General features: G+C 38.1%; 1 protein-coding gene across 4 annotated transcripts in view; it reads right to left on the bottom strand.

Moving 5' to 3' along the window:
- The window catches only part of Jmjd1c (jumonji domain containing 1C), a 160,550-nt gene that overhangs the window by 8,936 nt on the left and 138,010 nt on the right, over positions 1-13,604 (bottom strand). For all 4 annotated transcript variants that reach the window (XM_051153179.1, XM_051153178.1, XM_051153177.1 and 1 more), the window contains 10 exons: positions 12,566-12,655; positions 11,799-11,926; positions 11,274-11,484; positions 10,634-10,848; positions 9,826-10,098; positions 6,133-6,301; positions 5,164-5,254; positions 4,407-4,537; positions 3,941-4,063; positions 431-570 (listed from right to left, as the gene is read on the bottom strand). In XM_051153179.1, coding sequence (XP_051009136.1) covers positions 431-570; positions 3,941-4,063; positions 4,407-4,537; positions 5,164-5,254; positions 6,133-6,301; positions 9,826-10,098; positions 10,634-10,848; positions 11,274-11,484; positions 11,799-11,926; positions 12,566-12,655 — 1,571 coding nt within the window. The remainder of the gene's footprint in view (positions 1-430; positions 571-3,940; positions 4,064-4,406; positions 4,538-5,163; positions 5,255-6,132; positions 6,302-9,825; positions 10,099-10,633; positions 10,849-11,273; positions 11,485-11,798; positions 11,927-12,565; positions 12,656-13,604) is intronic.

The following is a 13,604-nucleotide window of genomic DNA, read 5'->3' as shown; positions in this document are numbered from 1 at the left end:
GGGCTTTAAAACCACGAAAAAGCAACTCTAAAAAATTGTTGATTTACTTATTTTTATAATTTATGTTTTTGGGTGTTTTGCCTACGTGTGTGTGTGTGTGTGTGTGTGTATGTACACCACATATGTGTCTGGTGCTCTTAGAGGACAGAATAGTATTATCAGGTCCTTTGGAACTGGAGTTACAGACAGTTGGGAGCTGCCACATGGGTGCTGGGAATGATCCTGGGTCCTCTGGAAGAGCAGCAAGTGATCTTAACTACTGAGCTATCTCTCTAGCCCCATATAAAGACCTTTTGAAACTCAGTAAAGCACTAAAAAGAATGAAACAATGTTTAAATTAGCTTATATTATAGGATACCTAAAAAAGGTAAATTAAATGATTAGTCCATGCTCAAAGTAGAAGTAGGATTCTTTGGAATTTTAATTATACCTTTTGAAGAAATTCCCTTATCTTGTCAAGATCTTTGCCAGCATAAATATGCCATAGAGCACCAGGTATTTCACTCGAATCCTTTAATCTTTTCCTTAAAATATCATCCAATTCTTCTTCTTCAAATTTCTTAAGTATTCCTGAAACATGGGAAATTATTTTCAATTGGTCAGTAAAGGCTACCAGAAAGCTGAACCTTCTACGGCGGATTATCAGATCAGGAGACCTTTTTGTTTTTGTTTTGTTTTCTTAGGCATGGTGTCAATTTATAGCCCAGGCTAATCTGGAACTTGCTGTGCAACAAAGTCTGGATTCTAACTCACTATCTTCTTGTCTTAGCTTCTAGACAAAGACACTCTCAAGGGTAAACCCAGTTACACACTCAAGACTGTTAGGGGAAGCAGGGGCCTTATTTAGAAACTCATAGTCCACAGGAAGAGAAACAGTGATTTCCCTTCTGAGACAGAGCATCTAACTCTCGAACTAGAAATTTAGTTTCAAAATAAGTAAGTTTCTGTCTCAGGGATGGTCTAAACAATGTCATAAACTCAAGGCATTTATTTCTTTTTTAAAAGGTTTATTTATTTATTATTTATACAGTATTCTGTACCACATGTGTGCCTGCAGGCCAGAAGATGACACCAAATCTCATTATAGATGGTTGTGAACCACCATGTGGTTGCCGGAAATTGAACTCAGGACCTTTGGAAGAACAGACAGTGCTCTTAACCTCGGAGCCATCTCTCCAGCCCTCAAGGCATTTCTTAACCTACAAAGTTATTTTTTTTAAACATTTATTATTTGAGTCCTATAACTACCAAGTAGGGCCAACAAGAACCATTCCCTTCATTTTATTTTTGAGGGAAAAGGTTTAGTGAAGTGAGTAAACAGGCTTAGTTATGTGAGTGGGTTTGTTTCGTCCTGGCTACTAATAAGTATTCTGGTTCATTTCAACAGCACCTCAGTCCTTATTATGGAAAATCTGTCATCACATGCAAACTGTTTTCTTCATAAAGCTATGTATGATTTTAAGGAAGTCATACATATTGGCACGCTGGACATCTCCAGATCTACATAAGGAAGTTTGAAGAACACAAATAACTTTAGGCATTTCAAGTATGAAGAGTATAGCAAAATTTTCCATGTTGTTTTAAAATGTGTTGGTTTAATGTGTATAAGCACGTGTTTGCATGTATGTGTACCATGTGTGTGCCTGTAGCCTTGGAAATGCACAAGAAATCCGGTGTCCTGGATTTGGAGTTACAGGCAATTATGCACTGCCACGTGGCTGCTGGGAACTGAACTCGGGTTCTCTGGAAGAGCAATGAGTGCCCATTGAGCCATTTCTCCAGTGTGTTTTCTGTATTTTAAATACTGTCTACTCCAAAGGATGTATCAGATGTTTCCTAAATCAAATCTGGCTGCAAAGGTTTCTTATGTAAAGTACTTATTAGATGTTCAGTGGACAAACAACAGAGGTTTTTTTCTTGGGGGTGTGTGTGAGAGGGTTGTTTAAAAAGTCAGGACTTCATGGAGTTCCAGAAGGTCTTAATAAACTTACATAAATTAAACACATTTAATAAATGCTGTTGTATCAACATGAAAGCAGTAAGAGACTACTTTGTCTTTAAATGTTAGCTATGAAAAAATTTCCTCCTAATTAATGAAAAAAATAACAAAATGAACAATTTTACAGGTTTATTATAAAATTCTATACTTCTTTAGGTTACTTTAAAACTGCATTTTAAGAGGATACACACACACACACACACACACACACACACACACACACACACACACACACACACACACACAAATGTATTTGCAATGACAGGTTTGGCCACGTGTTGGTGCATTCCTATAATCCCAGCAGAGGCAGAAGGGCTGACGTGGACTGAATGAGGGCCAGCCTGGGCTATACATATACCAAGTGCAAAGCTGGAGACCCATGTAAGCCAAACATTACCTCAAAATAAACAAATGACAACAACAGAAAAAAAATACCCACAATACATTAAATAAAGGTACATTTCTCACTCATGGATTGGTAGTCCCAACTTTCCCAAGTAAACCTATAAAATCAAGAAAGAGGGATGGATCACCAGTAAGATGAGCATGGCTGACTAGAGTAGGGTAATGTTCCACTGGTAAACGAAGAGCTGTTACAGGATGAGATAACCATCTAAACTACACTTGAAGAGACAGGAAAGCTACTATAGGAGAAGCATGAGCTTTACATATGTCAGTATGTTCAAGTACACTCATATTTCTTGAATGTTTAATTATGAACATAATCCACACACATTCCTTTGTGAACATCTATAAAATAATGATTAAAAGTCATGGACTTTTAAAATATAGTTTTCTCAAAAGAGCAAATATGCTAGCAACAGGAAGATGGGAATAAGGACAAGTCAGAGAGACCCAGCAGTGCCTTAGCCCATGAATAAATAATACCACAAGCAGCAGGCTTTAAGCTCCTCACAGTGAAAAAGGTGCTAAAGGAGACATTTAAGTACAGTAGAGGGAAAAGAAATGGTTCCACAGCTAGAGCTTGCTGCTCTGCAGAGGACATAGGCTTGCTTAGCTTCCCAGCACACTCACGGCCATTTTCTAACTCCAGTTCCAGTCAGTCCTATGCCCTCTTCTGGCCTCTGTAAGTACTGTATGCATATGTACACTTGTATAAATAAAACAGCACAATGACGTATAGAAGAGGCAACTAAGTGCAGCATCACAGATTTAGAAAGGATACGTAATCTGAACTGAAAGTTACTCAGGCTGGAACTACAACTGAAGTGCCACTCTCCAGTTCTTCTGGGCAGAATAGGGTTGGGAGTGTTTCATTACAGTCAGAAATGAAAGTTAAGAAGCCAAGTGAGCAAAGCCTTACTTCCAGCAAGGGGAAAGATGAGATCACAGGTTACTGTCAAATGCACACAAAATACAGGGCGGATGACAACTACTCCCTTATCTCTAACAGCTTCGTCACTCAACTGTCGATCTACTCTAAGCTACAGACGAAACTGACAAGCGACCTAGAGTATGGCCGTGAAGTGTCAGAATTAGGTGAGCATTGCACCAAAATGTGAAGAGACAGCAGCACTACCACCACCACAATGGGAGGTGGGTGAAGGATGGTCAGAGAGAGTGAAGGAAACAACCAAGTATCAAGACAAGACTGAGTGAGATGGTGTGACAGAGTGTCAGAACGAGTTTAACAAAATGTGTTCAGAAACACAGTACTTAGTAAAAACAAAGGATCAAACAAAAGCATATTTTTTGGTTTTTCAAGACAGGGCTGTCCTGAACTCAGAGATCCAACTGCCTCTGCCTCCAAGTGCTGGGATTAAAGGCATGTGCCACCAGGGTCAGCAAAGTATTTACTTTTAAAATTACTATTTCTTGTACATGAGAAACAGGAAAAGTAATTTCAGGAGCGAAGGATAGACTCCCTCCGATGTACTGTGCCAGCACCTGTGGCATGGCTGGCTCTTTAGCTTTCCGTACCTGCTTTTGAGAGAACACCATTTCCTCTTGCTATGCCGACATAGACAAGAATATTCACAACGTCAGAAGCTTCAATGTGAAGGTTTGTGGTTCCTATATCATGATCCTTAGCAGCAGCAACACCTGGGTAGGAAATCAGACCTTTTATTGCAGAGTATAGCACCCAACTGAAAATGTACGATATTATGCACACAGAACAATTTATCATAATTTAATTACAATTTTGGTTTATTTGCCTTAAAAATACTTGCCCCTAAAAACTAGCCTCTAAAACTATCAATAGAAATGCCACAAGGAATTAAGAAGTATTACTCAAGCATATTGTTATTTCCTATAATATTACTTGATATTAAAAGAACAGGTTTACTAATAAGTAAAAATCATTGGACAATTTGATTTTGGACATTATAGTCTGTTAAACTCCCATAGAATCCCAACTTAAAGAGAAATATGAATGTATACTTACCATACGCACTGCACAACCTGGGTCCTAGATCAGGGCGTACAAAGAACGCAGGCAAATGAGAGGCCAAATTTAACTTCCCTTCTGGGTTGCAATATTCTGGCAATGGCAGACTTCTTAAAAAGTCTTCATATCTAAAGACAACAATACAACTTTCTTTTGGATGTAGATTTGCATTTAAAATATTTTGCACAATTTTTTGGGTGGGGAGGTTGGGGAATTTGTTTTGAGACAGGGTTTCTCTGTGTAGCCTTGGCTGTCCTTGAACTCACTCTGTAGACCAGGCTGGCTTCAAACTCAGAGATCTGCCTGCCTCTGCCTCCCCAGTACTAGGATGAAAGGCATGCGCCACCACTGGCAGGAAGTACAAAATTCTTAAGTTTTTAAGAACACTATAATATCCTGTCCTTAATTAGGCAACACTATTTTAAAATCCCTTCAGTCTAAACTGGATGCAGTGTGCAAGGGAGAAATAAGGCATACACGATACTAACGTTTCAATAGTGCTTCCCTAAACACAACAATAGGCAAAAGGCCCAGAAAGAGGGAGGCCTTCAATAGGACACCACAATGCCCCAACACAAGTGTTTCTCAGTACAAAGTCTTCCCCTTGATGAGGCTACAGAGTCCTAGTTTTGTTTTTTAGTTATTTATTTTTATTGAGAAAAACAAAACAAATAAACAAAAGCAAAGACCCTTAACGTTTATATTAGTAGTTACTTATGCTGGGAACAAGCAAGCTCAACTTCCCACGATATACCTTGCTGGCATCATGGTTTTGAAGTCTTCTCCAGATGGGCAGTCTTTCAACTTTAACACTACTGTTTCTCCACTTTTGTTTTTCTGACGTTCTATAAAGACAGGAGTTAGTTATTTAAAATATAACTTGGCCCTTTTTATTAGTGTTTGAGAAAGAAATGGGAATGATTACATTTCTCTACACAGACGATTCACAGGCACTAGTTGAATCTTCTTCATGTAATCAATCATGCAGCAGTAATGACATTTTAGATTTAGTGCGTGCCCGCGTGTGCATGCGTTTGTGTATGCGTGTCTGCGCTTGCACGCAGACATTCAGGGAAGTTTGAAGAGAGAGCTGCATCTCCTGGAGCTAAAGGTACTTAAAGGGAGCTTTGAGCTACCAAAGGCAGATCCTGAACTCAGGTCCTCTGCAAGGGTTGCTAAGTTCTCTAGCCCCAAGAGTTTAATCTAGGATACGTGCATTAACTAAGTACAGTATAAAAAAGAAATTACTCTTCAGAACTTATATTTGTTAATATTAGTCTTAATTTATACATTTTAATTTTCAAAGTATTTAATATAAACTATATAATTTAACTTCAACAATTTTGAGGAGTTACCAAAATTCCATATTAGAAAATACAGCTTAAATTATGTCAAAGCTAAAGGAAAATTGGACTAGAATTTGGATTATGAACCACTATTTTGCTTCTAAATTATTTTTTGCCTTTTACAGACAGGGTCTTATTTAGGTCAGCTGGCCTGAAATTCACTAAGTAGCCAAGAGTGACCTAGTACTCTACCACTTCGTGTCTTTGTTAAGTAAGTGCTGAGGACACAGTTGAGTGTCACTACCTTCAGGTGTGCATGTGTGTCTGTAGGTATCTTTCTCTCTTTAGTGAATAACAATGTTAATATGGATGCTTTACAAGTAAAGAATTTAAATTGTGTTAGCAATAAGTTAGACAATAGTGAAAAAATAACATACTTGAAACTTCTTCAAAACCATCCCAGAACTCCTTAACATTGGCATTTGAAACAATGCTGTCTTTGCAGTTCAGGAGATCAGCTTGGTGGTCCCCAAAGTCCAGACTAATTGACTCTGCCTTCCACAAGCTAATGTTCATTTTCTTATGCACGCCGGAAACCACTGCAGGCTTACAAATAAAGACAATATATAACAATTAACAGTTAAAAGGTGCCTAGACACTTCAAAGCTTAAGTGCACACGCAAATGGACGGCACTGTTAAGTGACAGTTGTAAACACAGAGGCAGTTACTTAAACAGTTCTGGGCGTGGGAAGATGCTGGCATGTCAATGACAACAATCAGAGAGTGCTGTGGCAACAATGGTGCCATTTATTTATTTGGCCTCTTTTTTATTCTGTGACGGGGCTTTTGCAACATGGCGTACGCTCTCCTCCAGCGTCAGGCTCCTCAATACGGAGTACTCTACAGCCAACAAAGTCACGTTTTTATACAGAAGTTTCAACAGAGAGAAATTTTCAGAAAAAGAAGTCTGAAGATTGCACTTATGGGTCTCAGAAATATTTTGGAGTCTCATATCTATAGGTAAATTTCCTATAGATGCTATATAAACTATTTGTAAATATGCAATATATGCAGTACCAGGAAAAAAAAGATCAAAACACTGTGTACACTGAGTTTACAGCACTAAAGATACGCTGTCTTTTGCGGCTACAGGCATGACACGACACTTTAAGCTTAATGTGACTATAAATGAATCTTGCTTCTTAGAGATCATGAAATCAAACTGTGTAGCAATGTTTGACTAAAAACCAAGTAATTAAAGATTTACTACATCTAAAAATTGTAATTATATAAAAATACCTGTTACTTTTTCAGCTGATAAATTATTCAATTTTTATTCCCAATAATATAGTTCAGCAATATAAAGAACTTACAAAACTGTGACATGTAAGAATCTCTAAAAGACATTCATTTTCTAAGACATTTAAAACTTCATCATAAAAGAAAAGCCTCAGGATAAAATTTTTAATTACAAAATAAATTTTTGAAGACCCAACTCAAGCTGGATGACTGTGAATCTGGTCCACACAATGGGTTCCAGGCCAGCTGGGGCTCTATAGTGAGCAGTCTCCAAACAAAACGAAGAGCTGCAGAGATAGCTCAGCAGTTAAGGACCTGGGTTTGATTCCCAGGACCTCCTTAGTGGTTCACAAACACCTGTAACTCCAGTTTCAAGGGATTCAATGCCCTCTTCTGGCCTTCACAGCACCAGCCATGCAAACGGTACACAGACATATGTGCAAGCAAAACACCCATACACATAAATAAAATGTAAATCAAAACAAAACTCACTGAGAAATCTAGTTGAGTGCGCCACTAAACACTGTTTCAATCAGTTAATAATATGTTCAACTTTTAAAATAGGTCTAGATATTATGTAATTATTGCAGGCAAATCATACACTACAGTTCCTATATAAAAGTCCGTCCATCAGGTCATTTACCAATCTTTAAACAGACAGTTAGTATACTGAAATAATTCTAAGTAGAATTCTAAAGCTGCTGTCGTCATCTTAGTGAAACAGCTCAAGACTTCCTAATCAGACCTCTCACCTCTGGTATTACCCTCCTGTAACTATCTACTGCTCTGTCATTTTTTAAAATTGCCAATTGTAGCTATCACCTTCAATATACATTAAAAATTCCTTGATATATAAAAACGTTCATTGTGAATACCTTAAGCTGTGTATATCCTTTCTCTTTTTTTTTTTTTTTTCACAGTACAACAAAAGGTTTAATGCAGCTTTTTAATCTTATACCAGCTATTCAAACTGAGCTTCTTTGCTGGTCCAGAAGGTAATACTGATTGGACCAAAGAAAGCCAGAGACAACTGAAATTTGTTCTTAAAGAATCTGGATTTTGTCTGATACAATTCCTCCTCTTTCTCATTAATTAGTTTACTTATTACTTTACATCCTGTTTGGGACTTCCCCTCTCTCCTCTCCTCCCATGCCCCCTCTCTCCTCCCTTCCCCATTACTCCTATACTTTTTACCTCAGAGAAGGGGAGACCATGGATGTCAACCCCCCCTTGGGATATCAAGTTGTAATAGGACTGGGTGCACCTTCTATTGAAGCTAGACAGTGATTTCTTTACCATCCTCTTCCAGGTTCATAAAAAGACAACCAACTCTAGAGTTTTGCAATAACTAGTCTATGTTAACTGCTTCCTTGTTCAACTAGTAAATTTAACTCAAAGCCTAAGAAATTCATACTGACTTGTTTGACTTGGTACCTGGCTTAGCCATTCTCGGCTCTTCTTCATAACATTCTTAAAACCTTTAACACGTTCATAAAAATATTCATCTGAGTGTTTCCTATCAAAAGGTCCCAACATAAAATGAAGTGTTCAAATGTTCAATTCAACAGTGGTGGCAGATTCAAGTAGTCTCAAAAGAAAAAAAAAAAAGACACATGACATCAGTCCTGTGTATATGCAAAACCTAGCTGGTGTTCAGTGCTGCTGTTTTCGATTGAATGACCATTTTTACCAATGGGATGGGTGACTAAAAGACTAAGAATGGCTGTAGTAAAATGTTCTTAGTCACTTTAACAAATCCTACTAAGTTTTATGTCCTTAACTAAGTACTCGGTATCTAATAACTGTATAGTATGGCGAAGTGGTTCAGCTGGTCAAAGTGCTTATAGCCAAAGCTGATGCGCTGAGCTCAGTCCCTAGAATGCACCAAGAAAGACCTGACTCCTGAAAGTGGTCCACTGACATTTGCATGCACTGGTATGCAGCACACATGAACACAAACATATAAATAACACACAAAGGTTAAAAAAAAAATAAAAATATAGTAATGTGTTTCAAAGAGAAAAAAAAACAAACTAAGCAATATAATACCATGAGGCAAGTAATTAAGACCGTTCATAATTTCTGTACTAATGTAGGTACTTGATATTGGAAGTGCATAGAAAGCATTAAGTCAGACTTTGATCATTTGGAAAACCAATTTTATCTGGGCAAAAGGAAATAATAAAACTCGGTATTTAAGATTTGATGAAATGGGGCTTGGTGTGGTGGCACACGTCTTTTATCCCAGCACTTGGGAGGCACAGGCAGGTGGATTTCTGTGGGTTCAAGGCCAGCCTTGTCTACATGGTGAGTCCCAGGACAGCCAAAACTACACTGAAGGACCCTGTCTCAAAATTCCAAAACCAGAAAAAAGATCTGACGCAGTTGGGGCATTGCACAGAGTGTAGGAAAACCTAAGCCTATTACAGGTAAAAAAAAAAAAAAAAAAAAAAAAAAAAAAAAAAAAAAGAAACAAAGCATTTTTTAAATGTTTCATTAGCATTAAAATGAAAAGTACCTACATTTTCACCAAGACAATTACTATTAATATTAGCGTACCAATAAAAGACTTAAAACACATATCAGAACAAGAGTGAGCTAATTTTGTAAACACATTACTACTGCATGTCTACTCATTAACTAAAACTATCTGATGAATAATTTACTTCCTTGTAAAATTATGTAATCTGGACAAAAACAAAAATCCAGACATAATAATTTTGTTAATCTGATATTTTGGAGGGTCCTTCTTTTCCCCATAGGAAAAAAGTTTTCTATCTACTTCTTTTCAGGTCCGTGGAGAGTGTGTGAGTCAGTGTAACATATTTACCTGTCCTCGTCGCCAGCACTCTTTGAAAAGTTTCCAGTTATTGCTGTTCTTGTAATCCTTAAGCCATAAAATATGCTGGTCACACATCCAAGAATGTGGAATATCACTGTGTAACTTATTGCTTTCATTCTCGGCAGAGTGTTGGCTTTCTTTAGGTTCTTCATTAGGCTCTGATTTTATCTTGGATGTTTTATTTGGTGGAATTTTGTTTTCAACAACTGAAGCAATGATGTCATCAAGAATGTTAGGCATACTCCGTCCGCTTTTGCCACTCTGTTAAGAAAACCAAACAACTTCTGAAAACCATGAGGGCCCTGAGATTGGTGATACAGGAAACTCCCAGCTCTGAGGAATTCAGGAGCACAGGGGTGTGCGCCTCAGGCAGAGTGAGGGGATAGGAACCCTCCATATACATTAAAAGTAAACTATAGCACTTTATCTCCTTGGACTGGTTATTCTGTTTCCTGTTTTGCAAGCACTCTACAGACATTTCTGTGTAATTTACACACATAACATTTTTTGCTGTGGAGTTATTTTATCATTCTCTTGCACTCAAGGTGCCTTCTCCAACATCCCATCCTGAAAAACTAAGGAAAACTCCAGGTTTTAAGTTAGAGTTGGACAACAGGCCTAGCAATTTAGCACATTTCATCGTTTTGTTAGAACCATAGTTAACTATCAAATCTCTATACAAATTTAAGGCCCAAATTTAAAAGCAGAGGCTAGACGTATAGCTAGCTAAAAGGTGGGGCACTTGCACAGCATGTGTAAAGCCCAAACTAATAAACAGAAGCTGCCCATCACTCACTGAGGGTCCCATTGAATACACTGGCGCAAAGGCGATGCCAGCGTCTGTGGAGCCCACACGAAGCTTGCCAGCTGTTGTGGTCAGCAGATCGCGGAGGGTGGAGCCCTGTTCACTGTTCTGGGATGCTGGAGGTGATGTGCTGCCATTTGGAGAATCAGAGGCATCTTCTTCTCCATCTTCTTTAATTTCTTTTTCAAGAGCAAATTCTTTGTTTTCTAAAATAAAATTTAACAAAAACTTAGCACACATTTAATACTAAAGTATAATGAATCAGAACCTGCTGTAGCACTGACTCATTTGCCTGATCACAAACTAGACAGGGTCAATCCCTTCAAGCAAACTAACCCAGGCTTATAGCTGAGTGCTTAGTTGTTAGTAAAATTAGTTAAACACTAGCCGAAAGTACAGTTAATTTACAAATGCAGTGCTCTGGTGCTTTTGCAAGCTCCATTCATAAATGAGTATGTAACTAACTTTGATCTCAATCTTAGGGAGAGCTGCCTCCTAATAAAAGAAGGCAAATACTTTCTTAATCCTAAGCTGTAACTGAATTAAAGCACCACAGAAAATTATTTACTCGTCATGAGCACTGGTGTTCACACTGCAACCCTTTAATGTAAGCTTGAGTGGTTAGAGTTACCTTGTTTTTCCTCTCTGGCTTTTTGCTCAGCAAGGTCGGCTAGCCAGTGCAGCGGGGACTGGGACTCCGGGGGTGTCAATCTACTGTCTGTGCTCACACTTCCAGGGCTGCTACTGCCGTTACTCTGAGACTTCTGGGGGGTGTCCTGCTGCTGAGACTCGGGCACACACAGGGGAGTTTTACTACTGTGATTAAGGACATTCTGAAGCACCTACAAGGGTAAAGACAGTTCAACGTTTAACACTATTTCCTCAGTTATTCAGACTTAAAAGCAGTCACTGTAAAAAATTTACATAAGTAATACAGAAACACAAACCTAGAGTAGAGCTTTTTTTTCTTTTGAGATAGTCCCACAGTATATCCCAGACTAATCTAGAACCTGAATTCACAGCAATATGGCTCCAGCTTCCTAGATGCTATAATTAAAAACCTACCTACCATGCCTGGCTATTAACTGAGTTTCAAATACCCTAAGCTGTGTCATGTAACTGTGTGTTGGATGTGAACAGGGAATTTTCTACTTACTTGAGACACACCATTCATTGTAGGAAAATTTCCAACTTGTAAATTCTGTTTGTTAGTACAGTGGCAATGGGATTTAATACCATATTTTTCCCTAAGAATGTGCATGGCATCAAGAAGATCTGTCAACACTGTAAAAAGAACCAGCAGTTAGTAGAGATCACACTGGTTGTTAAAAAGCATACTTTTAGTGTGTTTACGAACTTGTAGCAGCAGAGTGCATGTGACCTTTTGATTTCTTACCAGTTATGACTCAGTACTTTTACAGATACCTAGGTATTACAGAACTACCACCAACCAAATTTATATTCACTTCCTTACTGTCTAATTATTAAGATATCACAGTATGCTCACAACTTGTAGAAAGTCTCAGTACAACTTAAACTTTATCATTATTCAGTCCCCTCCTTTCATAGTTTTTTTGTAGTTTTCTTCATTGATTCTGGAAAGACTTTTCCCCCTAACTTTATTAAACTTAAGTGTTCCTATAATTTTGAACAAGGTATTATTATTTAAACCATACTTTTCCACTCTATTACATGCTTGTTAGGTTGGTTGTTTTGTTTTGTTTTTAATTTTGGGGGGAGAGGGGAGATGATAATCTAATACCTGCTATGTATGTTACCAAGATTGTCCTCAAACACACAGAGCAACCTTAGCCTCTCAGACGCCGACGTTACAGGTGCACATCATTACACTCAGGAAACAAAGCTGCAGGTGCTCGTCCTGTCTACTGTAACACACAGGGAAGCAAGCAGACGCAGACTTACCAGAACCAGGTATAATTTGAGTTGGCATTAAATGTTTATGATCATGAGGCTGTCCTTTCACACACTTCATCCAAGCATATAACTCTTTATCTGTAAGACAGTATACCTTATTTTAAGTTAATTTTTTTAAAGTATAAAAGTGATGGTTATATTGCAATGGCGTCTTCTATTTTATTTTGTTCTATTTTTTAAAAGTCATAAAATACAATCTACCACCCAGTGAATCTTGATAGAGGCACTGGTTGCGGGGTAGGGGAGGAGAGGGATGCGATAACACTTTCTAAAAGGACTATTCTTTTCTATAGGGTCACTTCTATTTTCTATCTGATTCCAAACTGTAGTTAATCTTCTCTTAGCTCTTAGTTATTTTCTACGTAGAAGAGCCTGTACATTATGTTAGACTACTTATCCTGATGCAAGTTTAAGGTACTGCTACCTTGTTTTGCTGCTGTCCAATGAACACGGATAGGAGGCCTGTGGTCAGCACTTACAACACATGTATTAGGTCATTGGTAAAATAACTGCCAACATTCAAGCAAAATGCAGAAAAGTTTCAAGACACGGAAGGCAATAGAGCTATTGCTGATGTCAAGCTAGGCTCCCTACATGGAACTGTAATGTGAGGCGTAGGCATGGGACACTCCATGTGCCTCAGACAACTTTACGCACTTACTGACACTGATGATGAGGCTCTAAGAGCCTCACAACAACAACGCCATGAAGCTCAAGTAATTCAACATACATTCTAGAACTGCTTCACAAAAATCTAACTGAAAAATGGAAATTAATCTCCAGTAAGCAAACTGCAAATGTGACCTTCAGAAGCTTTCTGTCACAAAGCCTGTGAAGGAGCCTGGAAATGTTTACAGTCACTTAGCCTGATTAGTACTAGGTAACATATATATCTGACCTACCCTCTGTAAGTTTCATAAAAGCACTTAATGAAAGTCAAAGGGTGTACAAGGCAGCACAAGTACTCAAGGCACAGTACTTGAAAGACTGATATCGTCTTTAACAATCTATATAGTTTACAAACAGA

The sequence above is a fragment of the Acomys russatus genome, chromosome 11 (genome assembly GCF_903995435.1).
Source record: "Acomys russatus chromosome 11, mAcoRus1.1, whole genome shotgun sequence".
In the NCBI taxonomy this organism is placed as follows: Eukaryota; Metazoa; Chordata; class Mammalia; order Rodentia; family Muridae; genus Acomys; species Acomys russatus.
Note: the sequence above shows the minus strand (reverse complement) of the source record. Positions and strands in the feature narration are given on the sequence as shown.